Source organism: Oncorhynchus keta, chromosome 2 (assembly GCF_023373465.1).
Source record: "Oncorhynchus keta strain PuntledgeMale-10-30-2019 chromosome 2, Oket_V2, whole genome shotgun sequence".
In the NCBI taxonomy this organism is placed as follows: domain Eukaryota; kingdom Metazoa; phylum Chordata; class Actinopteri; order Salmoniformes; family Salmonidae; genus Oncorhynchus; species Oncorhynchus keta.
In genome coordinates, this window is record NC_068422.1 from 55841617 (window position 1) to 55865335 (window position 23719).

A 23719-nucleotide genomic window follows, 5' to 3' on the forward strand; every position below is an offset into this window, starting at 1 on the left:
CCTTACAAACAGGACAACGGAATGGACGCTTGCAGCGACCCAAGGAAACGACTACGAAAAAGAGGGAAACGCGGCGGTGTTCTGGTCAGACTCCGAAAAAGGGCACATCGCGCACCACTTCCCAGTATTCTTCTTGCCAATGTCCAGTCTCTCGACAACAAGGTTGATGAAATCCGAGCAAGGGTGGCATTCCAGAGGGACATCAGAGACTGTAACGTTCTTTGCTTTACGGAAACATGGCTTACTGGGAAGACGCTATCCAGGCGGTGCAGCCAACGGGTTTCTCCACGCATCGCGCGGACAGAAACAAACATCTCTCTGGTAAGAAGAGTGGCGGGGGCGTATGCCTCATGACTAACGGGACATGGTGTGATGAAGGAAACATACAGGAACTCAAATCCTTCTGTTCACCTGATTTAGAATTCCTCACAATCAAATGTCGACCGCATTATCTTCCAAGAGAATTCTCTTCGATTATAATCACAGCCGTATATATCTCCCCCCAAGCAGACACATCGATGGCTCTGAACGAACTTTATTTAACTCTTTGCAAACTGGAAAACATTTATCCGGAGGCTGCATTCATTGTAGCTGGGGATTTTAACAAAGCCAATCTGAAAACAAGACTCCCTAAATTTTATCAGCATATCGATTGCGCAACCAGGGGTGGTAAAACCTTGGATCATTGTTACTCTAACTTCCGCGACGCATATAAGGCCCTGCCCCCCCCCTTTCGGAAAAGCTGACCACGACTCCATTTTGCTGATCCCTGCCTACAGGCAGAAATTAAAACAAGAGGCTCCCACGCTGAGGTCTGTCCAACGCTGGTCAGACCAAGCTGACTCTACACTCCAAGACTGCTTCCATCACGTGGACTGGGATATGTTTCGTACTGCGTCAGATGGGAATATTGACGAATACGCTGATTCGGTGTGCGAGTTCATTAGAACGTGCGTCGAAGATGTCGTTCCCATAGCAACGATAAAAACATTCCCTAACCAGAAACCGTGGATTGATGGCAGCATTCGCGTGAAACTGAAAGCGCGAACCACTGCTTTTAATCAGGGCAAGGTGTCTGGCAACATGACTGACTGAATACAAACAGTGCAGCTATTCCCTCCGCAAGGCTATTAAACAAGCTAAGCGTCAGTACAGAGACAAAGTGGAATCTCAATTCAACGGCTCAGACACAAGAGGCATGTGGCAGGGTCTACAGTCAATCACGGACTACAAGATGAAATCCAGCCCAGTCACGGACCAGGATGTCTTGCTTCCAGGCAGACTAAATAACTTTTTTGCCCGCTTTGAGGACAATACAGTGCCACTGACACGGCCTGCAACGGAAACATGCGGTCTCTCCTTCACTGCAGCCGAGGTGAGTAAGACATTTAAACGTGTTAACCCTCGCAAGGCTGCAGGCCCAGACGGCATCCCCAGCCGCGCCCTCAGAGCATGCGCAGACCAGCTGGCCGGTGTGTTTACGGACATATTCAATCAATCCCTATACCAGTCTGCTGTTCCCACATGCTTCAAGAGGGCCACCATTGTTCCTGTTCCCAAGAAAGCTAAGGTAACTGAGCTAAACGACTACCGCGGTAGCACTCACTTCCGTCATCATGAAGTGCTTTGAGAGACTAGTCAAGGACCATATCACCTCCACCCTACCTGACACCCTAGACCCACTCCAATTTGCTTACCGCCCAAATAGGTCCACAGACGATGCAATCTCAACCACACTGCACACTGCCCTAACCCACCTGGACAAGAGGAATACCTATGTGAGAATGCTGTTCATCGACTACAGCTCGGCATTCAACACCATAGTACCCTCCAAGCTCGTCATCAAGCTCGAGACCCTGGGTCTCGACCCCGCCCTGTGCAACTGGGTACTGGACTTCCTGACGGGCCGCCCCCAGGTGGTGAGGGTAGGCAACAACATCTCCTCCCCGCTGATCCTCAACACGGGGGCCCCACAAGGGTGCGTTCTGAGCCCTCTCCTGTACTCCCTGTTCACCCACGACTGCGTGGCCACGCACGCCTCCAACTCAATCATCAAGTTTGCGGACGACACAACAGTGGTAGGCTTGATTACCAACAACGACGAGACGGCCTACAGGGAGGAGGTGAGGGCCCTCGGAGTGTGGTGTCAGGAAAATAACCTCACACTCAACGTCAACAAAACTAAGGAGATGATTGTGGACTTCAGGAAACAGCAGAGGGAACACCCCTATCCACATCGATGGAACAGTAGTGGAGAGGGTAGCTAGTTTTAAGTTCCTCGGCATACACATCACAGACAAACTGAATTGGTCCACTCACACTGACAGCGTCGTGAAGAAGGCGCAGCAGCGCCTATTCAACCTCAGGAGGCTGAAGAAATTCGGCTTGTCACCAAAAGCACTCACAAACTTCTACAGATGCACAATCGAGAGCATCCTGGCGGGCTGTATCACCGCCTGGTACGGCAACTGCTCCGCCCTCAACCGTAAGGCTCTCCAGAGGGTAGTGAGGACTGCACAACGCATCACCGGGGCAAACTACCTGCCCTCCAGGACACCTACACCACCCGTTGTTACAGGAAGGCCATAAAGATCATCAAGGACATCAACCACCCGAACCACTGCCTGTTCACCCCGCTATCATCCAGAAGGCGAGGTCAGTACAGGTGCATCAAAGCTGGGACCGAGAGACTGAAAAACAGCTTCTATCTCAAGGCCATCAGACTGTTAAACAGCCACCACTAACAGTGAGTGGCTGCTGCCAACACACTGTCATTGACACTGACCCAACTCCAGCCATTTTAATAATGGGAATTGATGGGAATTATGTAAATATATCACTAGCCACTTTAAACAATGCTACCTTATATAATGTTACTTACCCTACATTATTCATCTCATATGCATATGTATATACTGTACTCTACATCATCGACTGCATCCTTATGTAACACATGTATCACTAGCCACTTTAACTATGCCACTTTGTTTACTTTGTCTACACACTCATCTCATATGTATATACTGTACTCGATACCATCTACTGTATGCTGCTCTGTACCATCACTCATTCATATATCCTTATGTACATATTCCTTATCCCCTTACACTGTGTATAAGACAGTAGTTTTGGAATTGTTAGTTAGATTACTTGTTGGTTATCACTGCATTGTCGGAACTAGAAGCACAAGCATTTCGCTACACTGGCATTTAACATCTGCTAACCATGTGTATGTGACAAATAAAATTTGATTTGATTTGATTTGACAGGGAATTCTCAACTTGTCCGAGAGAGTATTACAACGCTATCAAAACGTCAGGCCAAGTTAAGCCTACACCAAACAATTAATTAGCATTATTGTAAAATTCACTACGTGAAAAGTTAATGGCGGTGTGGAGTATTGCAACCCAGGCTAGTAAAGCAGGTTTCGTCAACAACACTAAAAAGTAAGATGGGCGTTGCAGTAGAGGGTGGCACACACACTATATAATTATTCTGAAACATTCTTACGAGATCAATTTATTTTTTCCCATATTATACACAAGTTTTAAGTCAGCAAGGGATTCCTGTATAGCTATATAATCGGACTTAGTTTTGACACAGCCAGACCAACAGTCGGGACAATAGCAAACATAATAGTACCATCCACATATAGATGTATTTTACCATTTTTTACAGATTGACCAATGATGTATTTTTACTGTAAATAGTGAAGTGAACAGGTCCCAGAATCACCGCTGTGGTACACATTTATGTACTTCAAGAAATTCAGACTTAACCCCATCCTCACGATGGCCTGAGTTCTGTCACTAAGATAATCATGAAACCGAGAACAGGTATATCGAGGACCACTTTTTCAATAAAATGGCATGATTAACAGTATCAAAAGCTTTCAACAGGTCCACAAACAATTCAGCACATTTCATTTTAGTGTCTGAAGCATTGACAAGATCATTAATAACTAAGGTGGTTACTGTAGTAGTGCTATTCCCCGGCCTAAACCGTGAATGGTTTACATTCAACATACACTACTGTTCAAAAGTTTGGGGTCACTTAGAAATGTCCTTGTTTTTGAAAGAAAATCACATTTTTTTGTCCATTAAAATAACATCAAATTGATCAGAAATACAGTGTAGATATTGTTAATGTTGTAAATTACTATTAGCTGGAAACAGCTCATTTTTTAAAATGGAATATCTACATAGGCACACAACCATCACTCCTGCGTTCCAATGGCACGTTGTGTTAGCTAATCCAAGTTTAGAATTTTAAAAGACTAATTGATCATTATAAAATCCTTTTGCAATAATGATAGCACAGCTGAAAACTGTTGTCCTGATTTAAAGAAGCAATAAAACAGTCCTCCTTAAGACGAGTTGAGTATCTGGAGTATCAGCATTTGTGGGTTCGATTTCAGGCTCAAAATGGCCAGAAACAAAGGACTTTCTTCTGAAACTCGTCAGTCTATTCTTGTTCTGAGAAATTAAGGCTATTCCATGTGAGAAATTGCCAAAAAATCTGTGATCTGTGTACTACTCCCTTCACAGAACAGAGCAAACTGTCCCTTACCAGAATAGAAAGAGTGAGAGGCCCTAGTGCACAACTGAGCAAGAGGACAAGTACATTAGAGTGTCTAGTTTGAGAAACAGACGCCTCACAAGTCCTCAACTTCATTAAATGGTTCCCGCAAAACACCAGTCTCAATGTCAGTAGTGAAGAGGCGACTCCTGGATGCTGGCCTTCTAGGCAGAGTTGCAAAGAAAAAGCCATATCTCAGACTGGCCAATAAAAATTAAAGATTAAGATGGGCAAAAGAACACAGACACTGGACAAAGGAAGATTGAAAAAAAGTGTTATGTACAGATTAATCTAAGTTTGAGGTTTTCGGATCACAAAGAAGAACATTCATGAGACGCTGAAAAAATGGTAAGATGCTGGATGAGCATGGTGGAGGCAATGTGATGGTCTGGGGGTGCTTTGGTGGTGGTAAAGTTGGAGATTTGTACAGGGTAAAAGGGATCTTGAAGAAGGAAGGCTATCATATCCTGTGGACGGCGCTTGATTGGAGACAATTCCCTCCTACAGCAGGACAATGTTGCACAGCTCCAAACTATTATAAAAACTATTTAGGGAAGAAGCAGTCAGCTTGTATTCTGTCTATAATGTGGTGGCCAGCAGTCACCGGATCTCAAACCTATTTAGCTGGTGTGGGAGCAGCTTGACCGTATGGTACGTAAGAAGTGCCCATCAAGCCAATCCAATTGATGAGAGGAGCTTCAGTAAGCATGGGGTGAAATCTCTTCAGAGTACCTCAACATATTGACAACTAATATGCCAAAGGTCTGCAAGGCTGTAAATGCTGCAAATAGAGGATTCTTTGACGAATGCAAAGTTTGAAGGACACTATTATTACAAATAAAAAGCATTATTTATAACCTTGTCAACATCTTGACTGTAATTTCCTATTCATATTGCAACTAATTTCATGCATGTTTTCGTGGAAACAAGGACATTTCTAAGTGACCCCAAACTTTTGAACGGTAGTGAACATTGCTCAGAAAAAAAGAGCATTGTTGTACTTTTACCAGGGATTCAAGAATCTTAGATATTCAAGGAAGCCTTGAAACGGGGTGATAATTATTAAGATCACTACTATCTGTGCACTTATGGAGTGGAATATTTCAATGTTAAATAAAAAATATGGGTTATCGAGTCAACAATAATGGGCACTGCAATCTTACGCAGACCAGGATCCAATTGATCACCTGTAGATTTATTGTCTATTGCTGGCAATGCATCCATGACTTATTTTTCTGTAAATTGCTTAAAAGAAAAGCTTTACTATCATTTCTGATTAATCAGCAATTTTCCCTATCAGCATCCAGCCCAATATCATGGATTAGAAGTTATTTCAGAGATAGCCCGCTCAAATAAAATGGTGTTTAAATGCATCAATACCTTAGACAATACCTGTCACTGGTGTAGAGAGGAGTAGGCAGGAGGCAGCCATAGGTTTAGAACTACTGAATGTATTTAAGCACCATAGATCAAAGTGGGACGAAACCCAAACTAAACACTGTTGTGCTCAAAATATATGTTCATAAACAAAAAGGCACAGGGCGAACCCAAAGTGCAAAATATAATGTACTCAGGAATTAGTAGGAGAGATTCCTCTCAGGAAAACAAAGTAACATTTACAATGACCAACAAAGTCAAATGGCTGAGGGAATATATATACACAGTAATAGAGTGGGGACTGGAAGCAGATGTGTGTAATGATTACAAGACAAGTCCGGGGATGATAAGTGCATTTGCCAGCAGGAGGCTCGGTAACAGCCAGAAGGCCGGCAAAGTCGAACGCCGGCCCACTCCCCCGGCCAGGCCTGATGGGAACTACGAAAGTATCTACCCAGTTGCTGATTTACCCTTTCCACCTGCCCATTTGATTGGGGACGGTACCCGGAGGTGATGCTGACCGTGACCCCCAGTCATTCCACGAAGGCCTTCCAGACACGGGTCTTCCCGGAATCAAACGACAGGCCGTAATGACCGTAACTACTGACGGCCACAAGGTCCTTCTGTAGCTCAGTTGGTAGAGCATGGCGCTTGTAACGCCAGGGTAGTGGGTTCGATCCCCGGGACCACCCATACGTAGAATGTATGCACACATGACTGTAAGTCGCTTTGGATAAAAGCGTCTGCTAAATGGCATATATATATATACATATATATATATATATATATATAATTAATGGCCACATCTACCGACCACAATTACTGACCACACAGCAACTGACCACAACCACACACTATAATCACACAACTACTAACCACAAACACACATACTGACCGCAACCAAACACCTGCTGGCCACAACCACACAAATACTGACCTCAACCATACACAGCTACTGACCACTCCCACACAACTTCTGACCACACATCTAATCGCCATAACTACTGACCAACACAACTACAATTACTTACCACAACTGCTGACCACTATGATTGACCACAACCACAACTACTTACTACAACTACAGGCCACAAACACACATACTGACCGCAACCAAAGAACTGCTGGCCACAGCCACACACATACTGACCACAACCACACACATACTGACCACAACCACACACATACTGACCACAGCCACACAAATATTGACCACAGCCACACAAATACTGACCACAACACTTCTGACCACTGATCTAATCACCATAACTGCTGACCACAACCAAAATTACTTACCACAACTGCTGACCACAATTATTGACCACAACTACTGAACACAAACTGACCACTATTGACCACACCTACAAACCCCAACTACTGATCACAACCACAACTGCTGACCACACCCATTGACCAAAACTAATGAACCACAAACACCTAACTGCTGACCAAAACCACACAACTTCTGACCATAACCACACAATTACTGACCACACAACTACTGACTACTGACCAAAACCGCACAACTGCTGACCACATATAGTGACCACAACCACACAACTTCTGACCACAAAACGACTATTCACAAATACAAAACCACTGACAACAACTACTGACCACACAAATATCTAACTGCTGACCAAAACCACACAACTTTTCAACACAGCCACGCAACAACTCATCTAAATCACTACAACCTATGACCACACAACTACTGACCACAACCACACATCTTCTGACCAAAACTGTACAACTGCTGACCATAACCACGAAGCTTCTGACCACGTAGCAACTGGCCACTTATCTTCTTACCAACACAACTACTGACCACAACCACCTGGCCACCACTACTGACCACAATTATTGACCCCAACCACAGAACTAGTGACCCCAACCACAGGACTAGTGACCACAACCCCACAACTACTGACCGCAACTATTAACCACAACTACTGATCACATCCTCACAACTACTGATACCAACTACTGACCATGACCACACCTACTGACCACAACCACACACATTCTGATCACAACCACCTGGCCACCGCTACTGACAACAATTACTGATTCCAACCACGCAACTACTGAACCACAACAACACAGCTACTGAACACACAACTACTGCACCCCTGCCCAGTCACGTGAAATCCAGAGATTAGGGACTAATATATTTATTTCAATTGAATGATATCCTTATATGAACTGTAACTGAGTAAAATCTTGAAATTGTTGCATTTTGCATTTATATTTTTGTTCAGTATATTTATTATGGCCATCAAAATGTTAGCTATAAAAAAAAGATCCAACTATAATAAAGGGGGCTAGAAATCAAGGGCTTTGTGTCATTGTACACTGAAGAATGAAGTTTCCTCTTAAATCTGCAATCTGGATCTCTGCCCAGGTGGAGAATTCTCTTCCGTTGATAAGAAAACGATACCCTCGCTGGATGAGGCCGCAATTCAAACTGAGCTAATTGAATTCCAGACATCGAGCCAAATCAGGGATGCGCTCAGGAGTGCCGAGTCCCTGTGTAAGTTGTGGGTGGCATGCTCAGAGGAATCCAACACAATAAAGAAACTTTACTTCACATTTTATGTGCTAACAATGTTTGGATCGACTTACACCTGTGAGTCCTAATTTTCCTCTATGAACGCAATATAGACTCACTGTCACACCCTGATCTGTTTCACCTGTCCTTGTGATTGTCAACAGGGGCGGTAGGGTAGCCTAGTGGTTAGAGTGTTGGACTAGTAACCGAAAGGTTGCAAGTTCAAATCTCTGAGCTGACAAGTTAGAAATCTGTCGTTCTGCCCCTGAACAGGCAGTTAACCCACTGTTCCTAGGCCGTCATTGAAAATAAGAATTTGTTCTTAACTGACTTAGTTAAATAAAGGTAAAATAAATAAATTGTCTCCACCCCTCTCCAGGTGTCACCCATTATCCCCTGTGTATTTATACCTGTTTTATGTTTGTCCGTTGCCAGTTCGTCTTGTTTGTCAAGTCATTCAGCATTTTTGTTCTCAGCTCCTGCTTTTCCCAGTCTCTCTTTTTCTCGCCCTCTTGGTTTTGACCCTTGCCTGTCCTGACTCTGAGCCCACCTGCCTGACCACTCTGCCTGACCCTGACCCTGAGCCTGCCTGCCGACCTGTACCTTTACCCCACCTCTGGTTTACTGACCCCTGCCTGCCTTGACCTGTCTATTGCCTGCCACTGTTGGAATATTAAATCATTGTCAATTCGACTTCTCTGCATCTGGGTCTTAACTTGGTTCCTGATAGTACGAACTGGCCATGACTGACCCAGCAGACCCGGGCCAGCTGCACAACGCCATATCCACCCATGGAACCACCATTGGTAGGCACGGGTAGGCACGTGGCTTTGTGGAGGGGGTCCAAACATTGGCTAAACACCATGACCAGGTTCTGGACAGTTTGCTGGAACAATTCCATGGGTTGCCTGGGAGGCCGCCTACCACGGTGGTAACTCCACAGCTCCTCAGTGACTCAGCTGCTAGCAGTGCAGTCTCATCAGTCACTCCACCTTCTCGGGAGCCCCGCTTACCTCCTCCAGAACGTTTCAATTGAGAGCCAAGCACTTATTGGGCGTTCCTAGCTCAGTGTGACCTAGTCTTCAAGCTTCAGCACTCCTCCTTCATTACATTACATTACATTTAAGTCATTTAGCAGACGCTCTTATCCAGAGCGACTTCCACTTGGATTGCTCCAAGATAGCCTACCTCATCACGCTGATATCCGGGAGGGCTCTCACCTGGGCTACTGCCATTTGGGGACAGCAGCTGGCCAAATACGCTATTCTGGAGGGGTTCGTGGGAGAAGTAAGGAAGGTTTTTGATGCCCCGTTCTCCCCGGGCGAGAGGCCGCCTGGAAGCTAATCCAGGACTCCCGCAGTGTAGCTGATAATGCAGTGGATTTCTGCACGTTGAAAGTGGAGAGTGCTTTTAACGTGCAGGCACTGTTCGATATGTTCCTGCACGGCATCTCAGAGGAGGTCAAGGACGAGCTTGCAGCCCAGGAGTTACTTACAGAGCTCGATTCCCTCATTGCTTTGAACATCCGTATCGATGGCCGGGAACGACAGAGGGAGAGGAACTTGCCTCTGAGTCATCCCAGAAGCTCCCGACGGTCTCGTTGCTGAGAGATCCCGAGGCATTCCGACCTGCCTGAGGGCTGCTGAAGACGGCCGAGTCACTGCTTCCTGAGCCTATGCCACTAGGCAGAGCTGCGCTGTTGCCAGCGGAATGGCAATACAGGATCGACATGAAGAGTTGTCTGTATTGCGGTTCTCTTGGCAATTCCGTGTCCTCTTGTCCTTTAAAAAAAAACAGGCTCACCGGTAGGTGCGAGTACTCTGGTGGGCCATATGGAGAACGTTACTGCTTCCCTTGCTCGGACCCCTTTTCATGCCATTAGGTTTGTAGGGAAACCAGTCCAAATCTCTCCAGGTTCTCATTGACTCTGGGGCCGACTGGAGCATTTTAGACGGTACCCTGGCATCCGAGCTGAACATCCCCACTCAGCCCTTTCCATTCCCATAGACGTTAGAGTGCTGGATTGGTGCTCTATAGGCTGAGTCACCCACAACACCACTCCCATCAATCTACGTGTGTCAGGGAACCACAGTGAGGATATCCAGTTCCTGCTCATCAAGTCCCCTCTGATTCCCGTGGTATTGGTATTCTCCTGGCTCCAGCAACACAATCCCCTCATTAAATGGTATACTGGTGCCATCATGGGCTGGAGCCCGTTCTGCCATGCCCATTGCCTGAAGTAAGCACATCCTGCCCCGGGACGTCTTCCTAGGGGCTCGGAAGATGCCCCAGACCTCTCCGCCATTCCAGAACCTCCGGGAGGTGTTGAACAAGAGGTTCCTGCCACACTGACCTCGACTGCGGGATTGAACTTCTCCCTAACACGACTCCGCCCCGGGGACGACTGTACTGTCTGTCGGGTCCAGAGACCAAGGCGATGGAGACCTACATTGGTGACTCCCTTGCTGCAGGATTCATCCATCCTTCTTATCCAGCCCGTGCATTGACTATCAGGGTCACAACAGCATAACAGTGAAGAACAGCTATCCGCTACCACTCATCTCCTTGGCCCTCGAGCCTCTCCAGGGGGCCAAGCTGGATCTACGGAACGCCTACCACCTGGTGCAGATACCGGGAAGGGGACGAGTGGAAGAACGCCTTCAACATGGCCAGCAGTCACTATGAGTATCTGGTCATGCCATTTGGCCTTACTAACGCCCCTGCTGTGTTCCAGGCTCTGGTCAATGATGTATTCCACGACATGTTGAACCGGTTCGTCTTTGTCTACCAAGATAATCTTATCTTCATCTTCTCCCGTTTCAACCAAGAACATGTGCTTCACGTCCGACAGGTTCTCCTACCCCTCCTGGAGAACCAGTTGTTGGTAAAAGCAGAGAAGTGCGGGGCCCATAGGTCCACCATCCCTTTTCTGGGTTTCATCATCGCCGCAGGGAGTGTGCAAATGGATCCCGGGAAGGTGAGAGCGGTGGTCGATTGGCACCAGCCTACATCCAGTGTTGGTGTTCATCAACTTCTATCACCTCTTTATCCAGGATTACAGCACTCTGGCTTCCCCCCACCTGCACTCGCCTCACCCAAGTTTCCATTCACATGGTCCCCAGCTGCTGACTGGGCGTTCCGGGACCTCAAACATCCTTTCACCATAGGTCCCATCTTGGTTCATCCGGACCATTCCCGTTAGTTTGTGATGGAGGCCGATGCTTCTGATTTCGGAGTGGTGGTAGTCCTGTCCCAGCGTTCTGCCCTGGACCTCAAGCTACATCCCTGCGCCTTCTTCTCCCACCACCTCAACGCATTGGAAAATAACTGTGATGTGGGGAATCGTTAGCTTCTGATGTTGGAGGAATGGAGGCACTGGCTGGAGGGGGCGCAACACCCATTGATCGTGTGGACCAACCACAAGAACCGGGAGTATCTCTGCACCGCCAAGCACCTCAACTCCAGGAAAGCCAGATGGGCCCTGCTGGTCACACGGTTCAACTTTTCCCTCTCTTACTGTCCGGGATCCAGGAATGTCAAGCCGGATGCACTGTCCCGCCGCTATAGCCCCACGGGTACCACCCCGGTTCCCGAGACCATCCTTCCCACCTCGTGCCTGATGACGGCACTCAACTGGGGTATAGGGAAACAAGTCCAGGAGGCGCAGGGGTCCAGCCTAACCCTGGGGGGGCCCTGATAATCGGATGCTTGTGCCTGACGCTGTTCCCTCTGTGGTCCTGGAGTGGGCCCATTCTTCTAGGCTTGCCTGCCACCTGGGCTACCGTCGGACTTTGGCCTTCGTGCTATAATGCTTTTAGTGGCCAGCTCCGGCTGGTCTTCTGCAACCAGTGCCTGTCCCCACCGTCCCTGGTCCCACATATCCCGTGATGAAATCCAGGGTCTCCCCCATCTGATGGAAACACTACCATCCTATACGTGGTCGTCCAGTTATCCAAGGCCGCTCACTTCATCCCTCTCCCCAAACTACCCTCGGCAAAGGAGACGGCCCAGCTTTTTCCATAACAGCGGGAGGAACAATGGCCGGTTTACTCAATTGCACACCAACTCACTTTGAGAGCCCCCGCCTCTCCACTTACGCAATGTGATACTTTGCGCAAATTTTTCAAAATAAAAGCCTGAAACTATGTCTAAAGACTGTTGACACCTTAGGGAAGCCACAGAAAAAGGAATCTGGTTGATATCCCTTTAAATGGAGGACAGGCACGCAGAGGAACACAGACATTTCAAAATAAGAGGCTCTTCCTGATTGGATTATCCTCAGGCCTGCAATATCAGTTCTGTTATACCCACAGACAATATTTTTACAGTTTTGGAAACTTTAGAGTGTTTTCTATCCTAATCTGTCAATTATATGCATATTCTAACATCTGGTCATGAGAAATAGGCCGTTTACTTTGGGAACGTTATTTTTCCAAACATAAAAATAGTGCCCCTTAGCTTCAAGAGGTTAAGCCTCAAATGGCTGAGGTCATTTTATAAAGGTTTAGGCTCTGAAGAAATAGACTCCAATTAAGCCCTCTTGTTTGTAAAGACAAATTAAAATGAAGATTATTGTTGAAATGAATTGCTCAACTGGTGTAGGTTTTCTCCATCTGTTGGTGTGCAACACTTGCATAACAAGTTAGCAGTATTTTTAATTTAGGTACAATGTATTTGGGAGTATTTTTTTTTTAATTGTCATTTTTTTATGAAAACAATTTTCGTAATTAATTTTGGGGGCCAAATAATATTGCCGCCAGTTGTTTTATACATTTAACTATGCAAGTCAGTTAAGAACACGTTCTTAGTTACAATGGTGGCCGACACAGGACAAACCCGGTTGATGCTGGGCCAATTGTGCGCCGCCCTATGGGACTCCCAATCACGGTCGGATGTGATACCGCCTGGATTTGAACCAGACTTTAGTGATGTCTCTTGCACTGAATTTGTAGTGCCCTAGACCACTGTGCCACTCCTGTTGCATACATATTGTCCTGTTTATAGCCCATCCTAGAAACTTGGTTTATAGAAACCACAGCCTGCTACGCTTGTGAAGAACAAAATGGCTCCAGCTGTCCATCACTACTGTAAATAAAAACACAGAATACCCAAAAAGAGATTCAGTGAAAATAAAAATAATTGATTTATCAAGACCAGTCCCCATTCTTGTCTCAGAGCAGCGCTGTCTTGACCTCTGAATGCTCTCTTTTCCCTCTTCCACTTGCCTCTTCCATTACTTTTGAAAGAGTATTTTCCAGTAAGCAACAATTTGTTTATCTTCATTAGCCTACTTTGTTCCAATATTTCTGTCATTCAGTGATACTTATTCCCGTAGTAAATCGTTATGGATCCATATGGAAAATGAATGCGCAAGAGACTGTGGTAATATTTTTCCTTTTAGAGACCATAATACATGGTGTACAGGTCAGGATAACCAAAACATTGCTTTATTAAAGACTATCAGAAAGAATGTTGGTACTCGTTTATTTTGATCCAAAGCCATGAATGAGTGAGTCACTCAGCTTTATGTAGGTGCCGAGGCTACCACGTTCATCTGTACAAACAATAGTATGCAAGTATAAACACCATGGGACCATGCAGCTATCATACCGCTCAGGGAGAAGACGCGTTCTGTTTCCTAGAGATTAACGCACTTTGGTGCGAAAACTGCAAATCAATCCCAGAACAACAGCAAAGGAAGATGCTGGAGTCAACAGGTAAAAAATTATCTATATCCCCAGTAAAACGAGTCCTATATCGACATAACCTGAAATGCCGGTCAGCAAGGAAGAAGCCACTGCTCCAAATCCGGCATAAAAAAATGTCAGACTAATTAGGGTTTGCAACTGCACATGGGGACACAGATTGTACTTTTTGGCGAAATGTCCTCTGGTCTGATGAAACATAAATATAACTGTTTGGCCATAATGACCATTGTTATGTTTTGAGGAAAAAGAGGGAGGCTTAAAAGCCGAAGAACACCATCCCAACCATGAAGCACGGGGTTGTAGGGGTGCTTTCCTGCAGGAGGGACTGGTGCTCTTCACAAAATAGATTGCATCATGAGGAAAGAAAAGTATGTGGATATATTGAAGCAACATCTCAAGACATCAGTCAGGGAGTTAAAGCTTGATCGCAAATGGGTCTTCCAAATGGACAATGACCCCAAGCATACTTCCAAAGTTGTGGAGAAATGGCTTAAGAACAACAAAGTCAAGATATTGGAGTGGCCATCACAAATCCCTGACCTCAATCCCATAGAAAATTTGTGGGCAGAACTGAAAAAGCGTGGGCGAGCAAGGAGGCATACAAACCTGACTCAGTTACACCATCTTTGTCAGGAGTAATGGGCCAAGATTCACTGAACTTATTGCGGTAAGCTTGTGGAAGGCTACCCAAACTTGTTGACCCAAGTTAAACAATTTAAAGGCAATGCTACCAAATACTAATTGAGTACACGTAAACTTCTGACCCAATGGGAATGTGATGAAAGAAATAAAAGCTGAAAAAATTATTCTCTGACATTTCACGTTCTTCAAATAACGTGGTGATCCTAACTGACCTAAGACAGGGAATTTGAGTTGAAAGGTATTTGGCTAAGGTGTATGTAAAATTTTAAAAAATCACATATTCACCGGTTGTTGGGCATTTGTAAATGAATCAGTTATTCTGCGCTCTGGCACACTCAAAGGAGAGTGCTCTGAAATTGGAGTATATAGCCAGACTGAATTTACTTGCATAGTGGAATCTTTTAAGACATGTAGCTAGCTAGCTAGCTAGGTAAACAATGAACCTTAATCCCAATTAATGACATTACTACCCTGCATTAATCTGCAGGTAACTAACTAGCCAGCTTCAATGTTAGCTAAATAACATTAGGCTATAGCTAGCCAAGCAAATGGCTCTGAGATACGAACAATAAGATCATATATGTAACATTAGCTAGTGAGCCAGCCAGCTAACGTTAGCTAGGTATCAAGGTAAACAATGGACCATCAAATCAAATCACATTTTATTGGTCACATACACATGGTTAGCAGATGTTATTGCGAGTGTAGCAAAATGCTTGTGCTTCTTGTTCCGACAGTGCAGAAATATCTAACAAGTAATATCTAACAATTCCACAACAAATACCTAATACACACAAATCTAAGTAAAGGAATCGAATATGAATATATACATATAATATATGGATGAGCAATGACAGAGCGGCATAGGCTAGGATGCAATATATAGTATAGAATACAGTGTATACATATGAGATGAGTAATGCAAGATATGTAAACATTATAAAAGTGGCATTATTAAAGTGACTAGTGTTCAATTTATTAAAGTGGCCAATGATTTCAAGTCTGTATGTAGGCAGCAGCCTCTCTGTGCTAGTGATGGCCTTGAGATAGAAGCTGGTTTTCAGTCTCTCGGCCCCAGCTTTGACCTGGACTGACCTCGCCTTCTGGATGGTAGCGTGGTGAACAGGCAGTTGCTTAGGTAGTTGTTGTCCTTGATGATCTTTTTGGCCTTCCTGTGACATCGGGTGCTGTTGGTGTCTTGGAGGGCAGGTTTTTTGCAGACCACACCACCCTCTGGAGAGTCCTGCGGTTGTGGGCGGTGCAGTTGCCGTACCAGGTGGGGATAGAGCCCGACAGAATGCTCTCAATTGTGCATCTGTAAACATTTGTGAGGGTTTTAGGTGACACCCAACCCTAGCCTGTGGTTGACCAATTAGAATTCCTTGCAAATAAAACTGGGCCCATGGCCAAATACCATGTATCCTTTTTCAGGCTCAATGTATAGACAAATCGAACCAATGAGAGCTTGCCACATGTAGCTATGAGTCCCGGACTGAAATTCCTCTCATGTATCTGACCCATTCATCACTAATTCCTTATTTCAGAAAAAAACACTATTTCCATTGATTGTTTATTCTCTCTTCGCATTTAGTCCTCTAAGTTCTGTATTTATTATAAGGGCACAAGGCGAGACCCAAATGCAGACACAGGAGGCAGATGGTTGAGCTCCGATATTTATTATACCAAAAGGGGTAGGCAAAAGGCAGGTCAGGGACAGGCGAGAGTTCATAAACCAGGTTAGAGTCCAAACAGTACCAGGCGATAGGCAGGCTCGAGTTCAGGACAGGCAGGGGTTCAGTGAACAGGTCCAAGTCCAAACAGCACAAGGGGATAGGCAGGCTCAAGGTCAGAACAGGCAGATTGGTCAGGCAGGCGGATTCGGCGTCCGGACAGGCAAGGGTCAAAATCAGGAGGGCTAGGAAAAAAACAGAGAGTAAAAATAGGAGCTAGGAGAAACGCTGATGAACTGGCACAGAGAGACAGGAAATACAGGGATAAATACACCAGAGACTAATTGGGAAAACGGAACACCTGGAGATGGGTGGAGACAATCACAAAGACAGGTGAAACAGATCAGGGTGTGACATTTACCTTAGAATATTCTTACAGTTGCATATAGGCAACATACAGTAAACCAATAAAACAGAAAAGGTCTTCTCTTTAGTGTATGGGTCGCTCAGGTGGGTGTCTAGGGTATAGGGTTGGGGACCATTCCATCATGATAGGACAATAAATAAATTAGATGTATCATTTATTTTAAAAGGAACCCTCATCTGCATAAAATTGAAAGCTCTCTCGCAACCCCTGCTCATTGGTTCTGGGATATGCAACTGTTTCCTTTCTCATTCACTTAACGCCACACTTTTACAAATACAAAAACAAACACCACACCTTCCATCACAATACATCTACACATACCCACAATGGTACCTTCTATCTATGTCTTTTGTTTGCTATGTTTTTATCTCCACCATGTTGGTTGAGTACTTTTGTGTTCCAATTCGTTATATTTGAGGATGTATTGTTTTGCTAGTCATCCTTTCTTCTAATCCCGTCTTATCCATTCATAAAATACTATAAATGGAAAGTTAAATAATTATTTACAACATTCCCTATCTTGAATGGGATCGTGTAGTTGTAGTTTATTTAACAATTGTTTAATTGTATTGCTTCTTTATCTCTTTTTTAAATTATTATTACAATCCTTACCATGGCTAGTATTTGGTGTTCCATTATTTGACTCCTCTATGATAACTTTGTAATTTTTAGAATAGACATGGAGTAGTCTTTGTATCTCGGAACATTTTGTTGTCAATATACAGTTTTTCGACTACGAGCGCAACACGTTTACCTTTTAATCTATTTTTTTGTATCTATTTTCCTTGAAGAACTTTGCCGTTCTGCAATCTCCCCAGGGAACTGATCATTCATGCCTATTTTTTTTCCAGCGAGGCTTTTATCCAGGCTTTTAACCATTACTTTATCCTTAAAGAAAGCAAATTTGGCAACGATTGTGCACTCATATCTCTGTCCTCTTTGTCCGAAACGGTGTACACTTCGAGTTGAATTTTATCAACAGTATCGAGTGGGATTTGAAGCACTGTAAGAAATAATTCCTTCACTACTCATTCAGGAACTTCTCCTTCTCTTTCTTGAATACCAGTAAGTACTAGATTTTCTCTCATAGATCTAGTCTGTATGTCAAGTAACGCTTCTCTCAGAAAAATGTTCTCCTTTTTAAGTTCATTAACGTCCATTTATATTGTATTGCCTGTTACTTTTCGCTTGTTTCTTTATCCATTGTTGCTACTTTTTCGTCACTCATTTCAAGGCTTGCCTTCAACTCCTTTATATCTTTACTGACTAATTGAAGTATGCCCAGTTTGTAATTTATCGACTCTGATGGGTTAAGGACACTCTGATGAAAAAGTGTTTGGTCACGTCCAACTACATCAACTTTTGTAATTGGCTGATACAGAATTTGTTACAGGATATTCTAAATGTGCAGTAACTGCACATTTGGTCAAAAATATGTAATTTCAATATTTTATATAGACTAAATACATGCTTTATTGTGTGGACAAATATCCTGCCTCCATTGTGTTGTATTATGGAGAAAATGGGGGGTCATATTTGCAGTAACTGCAAAACGTTTCAGTAGAATCGAGGAAAAGGGCAGTAACTGGGATCACTCATGTCAGTTACTGACTTTTACCTTGGTTTCACTGAACTTGGGCTGCAGTGTCTATGGTAAACAATGGTATTATTTATTGTTCTCTGCTGATACAAGTATCAACATTTATACAACGAATGGGTCTAATCCTGAATGCTGATTGGTTAAAAGCGCATCCCAGCTGGTGTCTATTCCACAAGTTACCACCGGCTAAATCTATGAGGTTAAAATAACTATTTACTCTGTTCCATCTGACTACGCAATCCATTGTCTCATCAGCCCAGGCAGGGAAGTTATAAACTTGATCTTCACTATAAAAATCATCTAGACATTTTCTCACATTTCTTTTAGACTAACATTTAGTTTTCAATAGCGGAGATTTGTATAAACCTTGCTGTTTGTCTCTCCAACATTTGCAACATTGTTTCAATATTCAAATTCGATCTCCACCTGTCCCATAGTAATGAACGTGTATGGGTCGGGGGAGAGAGAGACAAGCATTGTTTCCTAGCCAGTCGAAATCATGAATCGGCTGGCATCATTTTTATGGATATATAAAAGAAATGTCACTAGAAAACAGCTTAGTTTGCAGTCTTTCCGGCTTCGGTTTGAAGTTATTGTGTTAGCTGTGTTGTTGGCTAGCTCCTCTGAACAATAGTGTGCTAACAAGAGAGCACATTTTCTATGGCAGGCGAAATCGTTTCTCATTAGCTCATTGTTATGGATGTATCCAAATAAATGTCACTAGAAAACTGCATCTACTGTCGTTATTCTGTTGGCTAGCTAGCAACCAAGAGATAAGAACGTTGCCAGCCAGTAGGTCAATGAAACATTTAGAACGAACGACTGGGTCGTGTCCATAGATACACAAAAAAAAACTGAACAACTGGATCTCATCTCTGGCAACCGAACCAATAGAACGAACGACCAGCCGGCTTGAGTAGCAACCCTAGATTTGTTTCGGGACTATATCTTGTGGAAGGATGAAATAGTATAAATAAATTCATCAAAATATGTCAATCATTATTTGAATATGTTGGTAACCTGTTGTATAAAAGTGATAATACCCTTGAAGCCAGTGTTTGGAGTATATATTGGCACAGTTTGCTGGCCCTCGACTTAATCTCGGCCTAACAACACCCATGCCAATATACCCTCCAAACACCGGCTTCTCGGGCATTATCACTTAAATATGCCACTGACAGCCACATACAAATAAATATCGTAACACAAGTTTGTATTTTTTTTTATTCGTCATGGAAACATATTCCAGTGGCTGTACCAAGCAAGAAGGCAGTAAGTGCCTTCTAGGTTCAAAGGACATGTCAGTGGTCAATATGAATAAACAATTACGTCATAGTAAGACATCAGATAACCACATCTCCATTGATCTGCCTACAATTAATTTAGCTTGGACAATTAAAAAACTTTGAAGTCATTATTCTCAGTTTCACTGAGTTACTGCTCTTTTGCTTGGTAGAGTAGTATGGGTGCTGCCATTTTCTCCCTCATATGATCAGTGGTGGCAAAAAGTACTACATCTCATACTTGAGTAAAAGAAAGGAATCATTAATAGAAAATGAAAGTCACCCAGTAAAACACTACTTGAGTAAAAGTCTAAAAGTATTTGGTTTTAAATATACTTAAGTATCAAAAGTAAATGCAGTTGCTAAAACATACTTAAGTATCAAAAGTAAAAGTACATATTATTTTAAATGCATTATTTTAAGCAAAATGTTGGATTTATTTACGGATAGCCAGGGTCACACTCCAACACCCAGACATAATTTAAAAACAAAGCATTTGTGTTTGTGAGTCCGCCAGATCAGAGGCAGTAGGGATTACCAGGGATGTTCTCTTGGTAAGTGTGCTAATTGGACCATTTTCTGTCATGCTAAGCATTCAAAATGTAACGAGTACTTTTGGGTGTCAGGGAAAATATATGGAGTAAAAAGTATATAATTTTCTTTAGGAATGTAGTAAAGTAACAGTTGTCAAAAATATAAATAGTCATGTAAATTACAGATACCCCCAAAAACTATTTATGTAGTAGTTTAAAGTATTTTTACTAAAGTACTTTAACCCACTGCATATAATACTGTATACTGGTAGGGCCAGGAGATTTCCAAGTCAGTTCTACTCTTTTGGGTAGTTTGTTGCCTCTACCAGATGACTGTCCACTGCCATCTTGGCTCAAAGCAGCCTCTAATTTGACTCTTGATTGTTGTTGTGAAACATTCGACCTGATATGGGGCAAAAAGTATACAAGATTTATGAAACAATATTATGAAAAGTTACTGCATGTATAGTGGTGACATAGCCTTTCTACTCTGAACAAAAATATGAAAGCAACAGTGTTGGTCGCATGTTTCATGAGCTCGTCTGAGTGTGCCAGAGCGCAGAATCACAACTGACAAATTTACAAACGCTCAACACCTGTTGAATATGGACGGTGTCAGTAAACATTGGAAAAAAAGCAGCAGCACAGTTGCAGACACCAACACTCTGGATAACATAAAAACAGTCTAACCAGCTCTGCTAGGATGAGTAAAATGGTCAGAGTGAGCTGTTCTCTCATTTGGGTATGGAAGTAGCTAGCAAGCTAGCCAACGTTAGCCAGTTAACTTGGGTGCTTGACTGCTGTTGTTAGGTCAGAACGCTCAGATCAAAAGAGCACACTCTGGCGGTGGGGTTCTCTGGTCTGGGCAGGCATAAGCTATGGACAACGAACACAATTATGTTTTACCATGCCATTTTAATGCACAGAGATAGCGTGATGAGATCCTGAGGCCCGTTTGTTGTAAAGATCGGACCCTTTTCTTCAATTTTCACCTGAAATGACTTCCCCAAATCTAACTGCCTGTAGCTCAGGACCTGAAGCGAGGGTATGCATATTCTTGGTGCCATTTGAAAGGAAACACTTTGAAGTTTGTGGAAATGTGAAATTAATGTAGGAGAATATAACACATTACATCTGGTAAAAGATAATACAAAGAAAAAAACGTTACTTAATGTTTTTCTTCATCTTTGATATGCAAGAGAAAGGCCAATATATGACTTAGGAATATAGGTGCAATTCAGATGTTGGCCTGTAGATGGCAGCAGTGTATGTGCACTGTTTTAGACTGATCCAATGAACCACTACATTTCTGTTCAAAATGTTGTATCAAGACTGCCCAAATGTGCCTAATTGGTTTATTAACACCTTTTCAAGTTCATAACTGTGCACTCTCATTAAACAATAGCATGGTATTCTTTCACTATAATAGCTACTATAAATTGGACAGTGCAGTAAGATTAACAAGAATTTAAGCTTTCTGCCGATATCAGATATGTCTATGTCCTGGGAAATGTTCTTGTTACTTACAACCTCATGCTAATCATATTAGCCTACGTTAGCTTAACAGTAACGCGGGGGAGGGGGCACCGGTCAAGTAGAGGTTAAAATAAAAATGAAAAAATGGTAATTAAAGCTGATCCTACATTTGATCTTAAGTACAGAAAACATATCTCTTTCCCTTTTTATCTTCCACCTCTAGAAAATATCTACCCTGACGGTGACCTGAAGGGTTCATCGTCAGACAGCGAGGATGAGGTGATGGGCCAGTACCAAGAAGCAGTCAACCGATCGCAGGGTCTCCGAGGCGGGGCTAGCGGCAGCCAGTCGAATGGCTACGGCTGGGAGATGAGGCAGAAGTACAGCCCCCTATCAGCCGAGTATGACGGCTACAGCAGCGAGGCTTCGGCAGAGGACGGTAGGTTATGTCTATAAGGCAAAGGTGGAAAATCTTAGGGCAACGGTGGGCACAGTGTGGGTGCTGTCTTTTGTAACTACATTGAAAAGGCTCAGTTAAAAATTAAATGTTAACTTCTTGACGCTACCCATCCCTGTCGCAGGATCATTTTCGTCAGTAACCGCTGAATAGCATAGCACAGTCAAATAATATTACTAAAAAATATTCATATTCCTGAAATCACAAGTGCAATATTGCAAAACACAGCTTAGCCTTTTGTTAATCCACCTGTCGTCTCAGATTTTTAAATTATGCTTTACAGCGAAAGCAATCCAAGCGTTTGTGTAAGTTTATCGATAGCCTAGCATAGCATTATGTACACTTAGCATCAGGAAGCTTGGTCACGAAAATCAGAAAAGCAATCAAATTAACCGTTTACCTTTGATCTTCAGATATTTTCACTCACGAGACTTCCAGTTACACAACAAATGTTCCTTTTATTCCATAAAGATAATTTTTATACTCAAAATACCTCCGTTTGTTTGTCGCGTTATGTTCAGAAGTCCACAGGAAAGAGTGGTCACGACAACGCAGACGGAACTTCCAAATAATCTCCATAATGTCCACAGAAACATGTCAAACGTTTTTTATAATAATTCCTCAGGTAGTTTTTAAAATATATATTCGATAATATATCAACCGAGTGTGTACGTTTTTCAATAACACCGGGTGGAACAATGTCCGGTTTACTCTGTAACCAAAATCTCACTCTGAGAGCCCCAACCTATCCACTTACGCAATGTGATCTTCCACGCTCATTTTTCAAAATAAAAGCCTAAAACTATGTCTAAAGACTGTTGACACTTTAGAGAAGCCATAGAAAAAGGAATCTGGTTGATATCCCTTTAAATGGAGGATAGGCATGCATAGGAACAGAAGGGTTTCAAAATAAGAGGCACTTCCTGATTGGATTTTTCTCAGACAATATTCTGACAGTTTTGGAAACTTTAGAGTGTTTTTCTTTTCTTAAAAAAAATATTTAGCCCTTTTTCTCCCCAATTTCATGGTATCCAATTGTTTTTAGTCGCTACTATCTTGTCTCATCGCTCCAACACCCGTAAGGGCTCGGGAGAGATGAAGGTTGAAAGTCATGCGTTCTCCACAACCCAACCAAGCCGCACTGCTTCTTAACCTGTTGCGACAAGCAATACCGTATCCGGGATCGTAATTATAGCCTCAAGCTCATTACCATTACCATTACCATTATCATTACCACGTTAACTATTCATGAAATTCGCAAATGAAATTAGCCTTTTGTTAACAACACTGTCATCTCAGATTTTCAAAATATGCTTTTCAACCATAGCAAAACAAGCATTTGTGGAAGAGTATTGATAGCTAGCATAGCATTAAGCCTAGCATTCAGCAGGCAACATTTTCACAAAAACAAGAAAAG

At 43.3% G+C, this 23719-nt stretch overlaps 1 protein-coding gene across 3 annotated transcripts in view; it reads left to right on the plus strand.

Moving 5' to 3' along the window:
* LOC118402606 (synaptotagmin-14) overlaps window positions 1-23719 on the plus strand; it is a 150256-nt gene that overhangs the window by 76558 nt on the left and 49979 nt on the right. For all 3 annotated transcript variants that reach the window (XM_035800791.2, XM_035800781.2, XM_035800788.2), the window contains exon 4: window positions 22069-22284. In XM_035800791.2, coding sequence (XP_035656684.1) covers window positions 22069-22284 — 216 coding nt within the window. The remainder of the gene's footprint in view (window positions 1-22068; window positions 22285-23719) is intronic.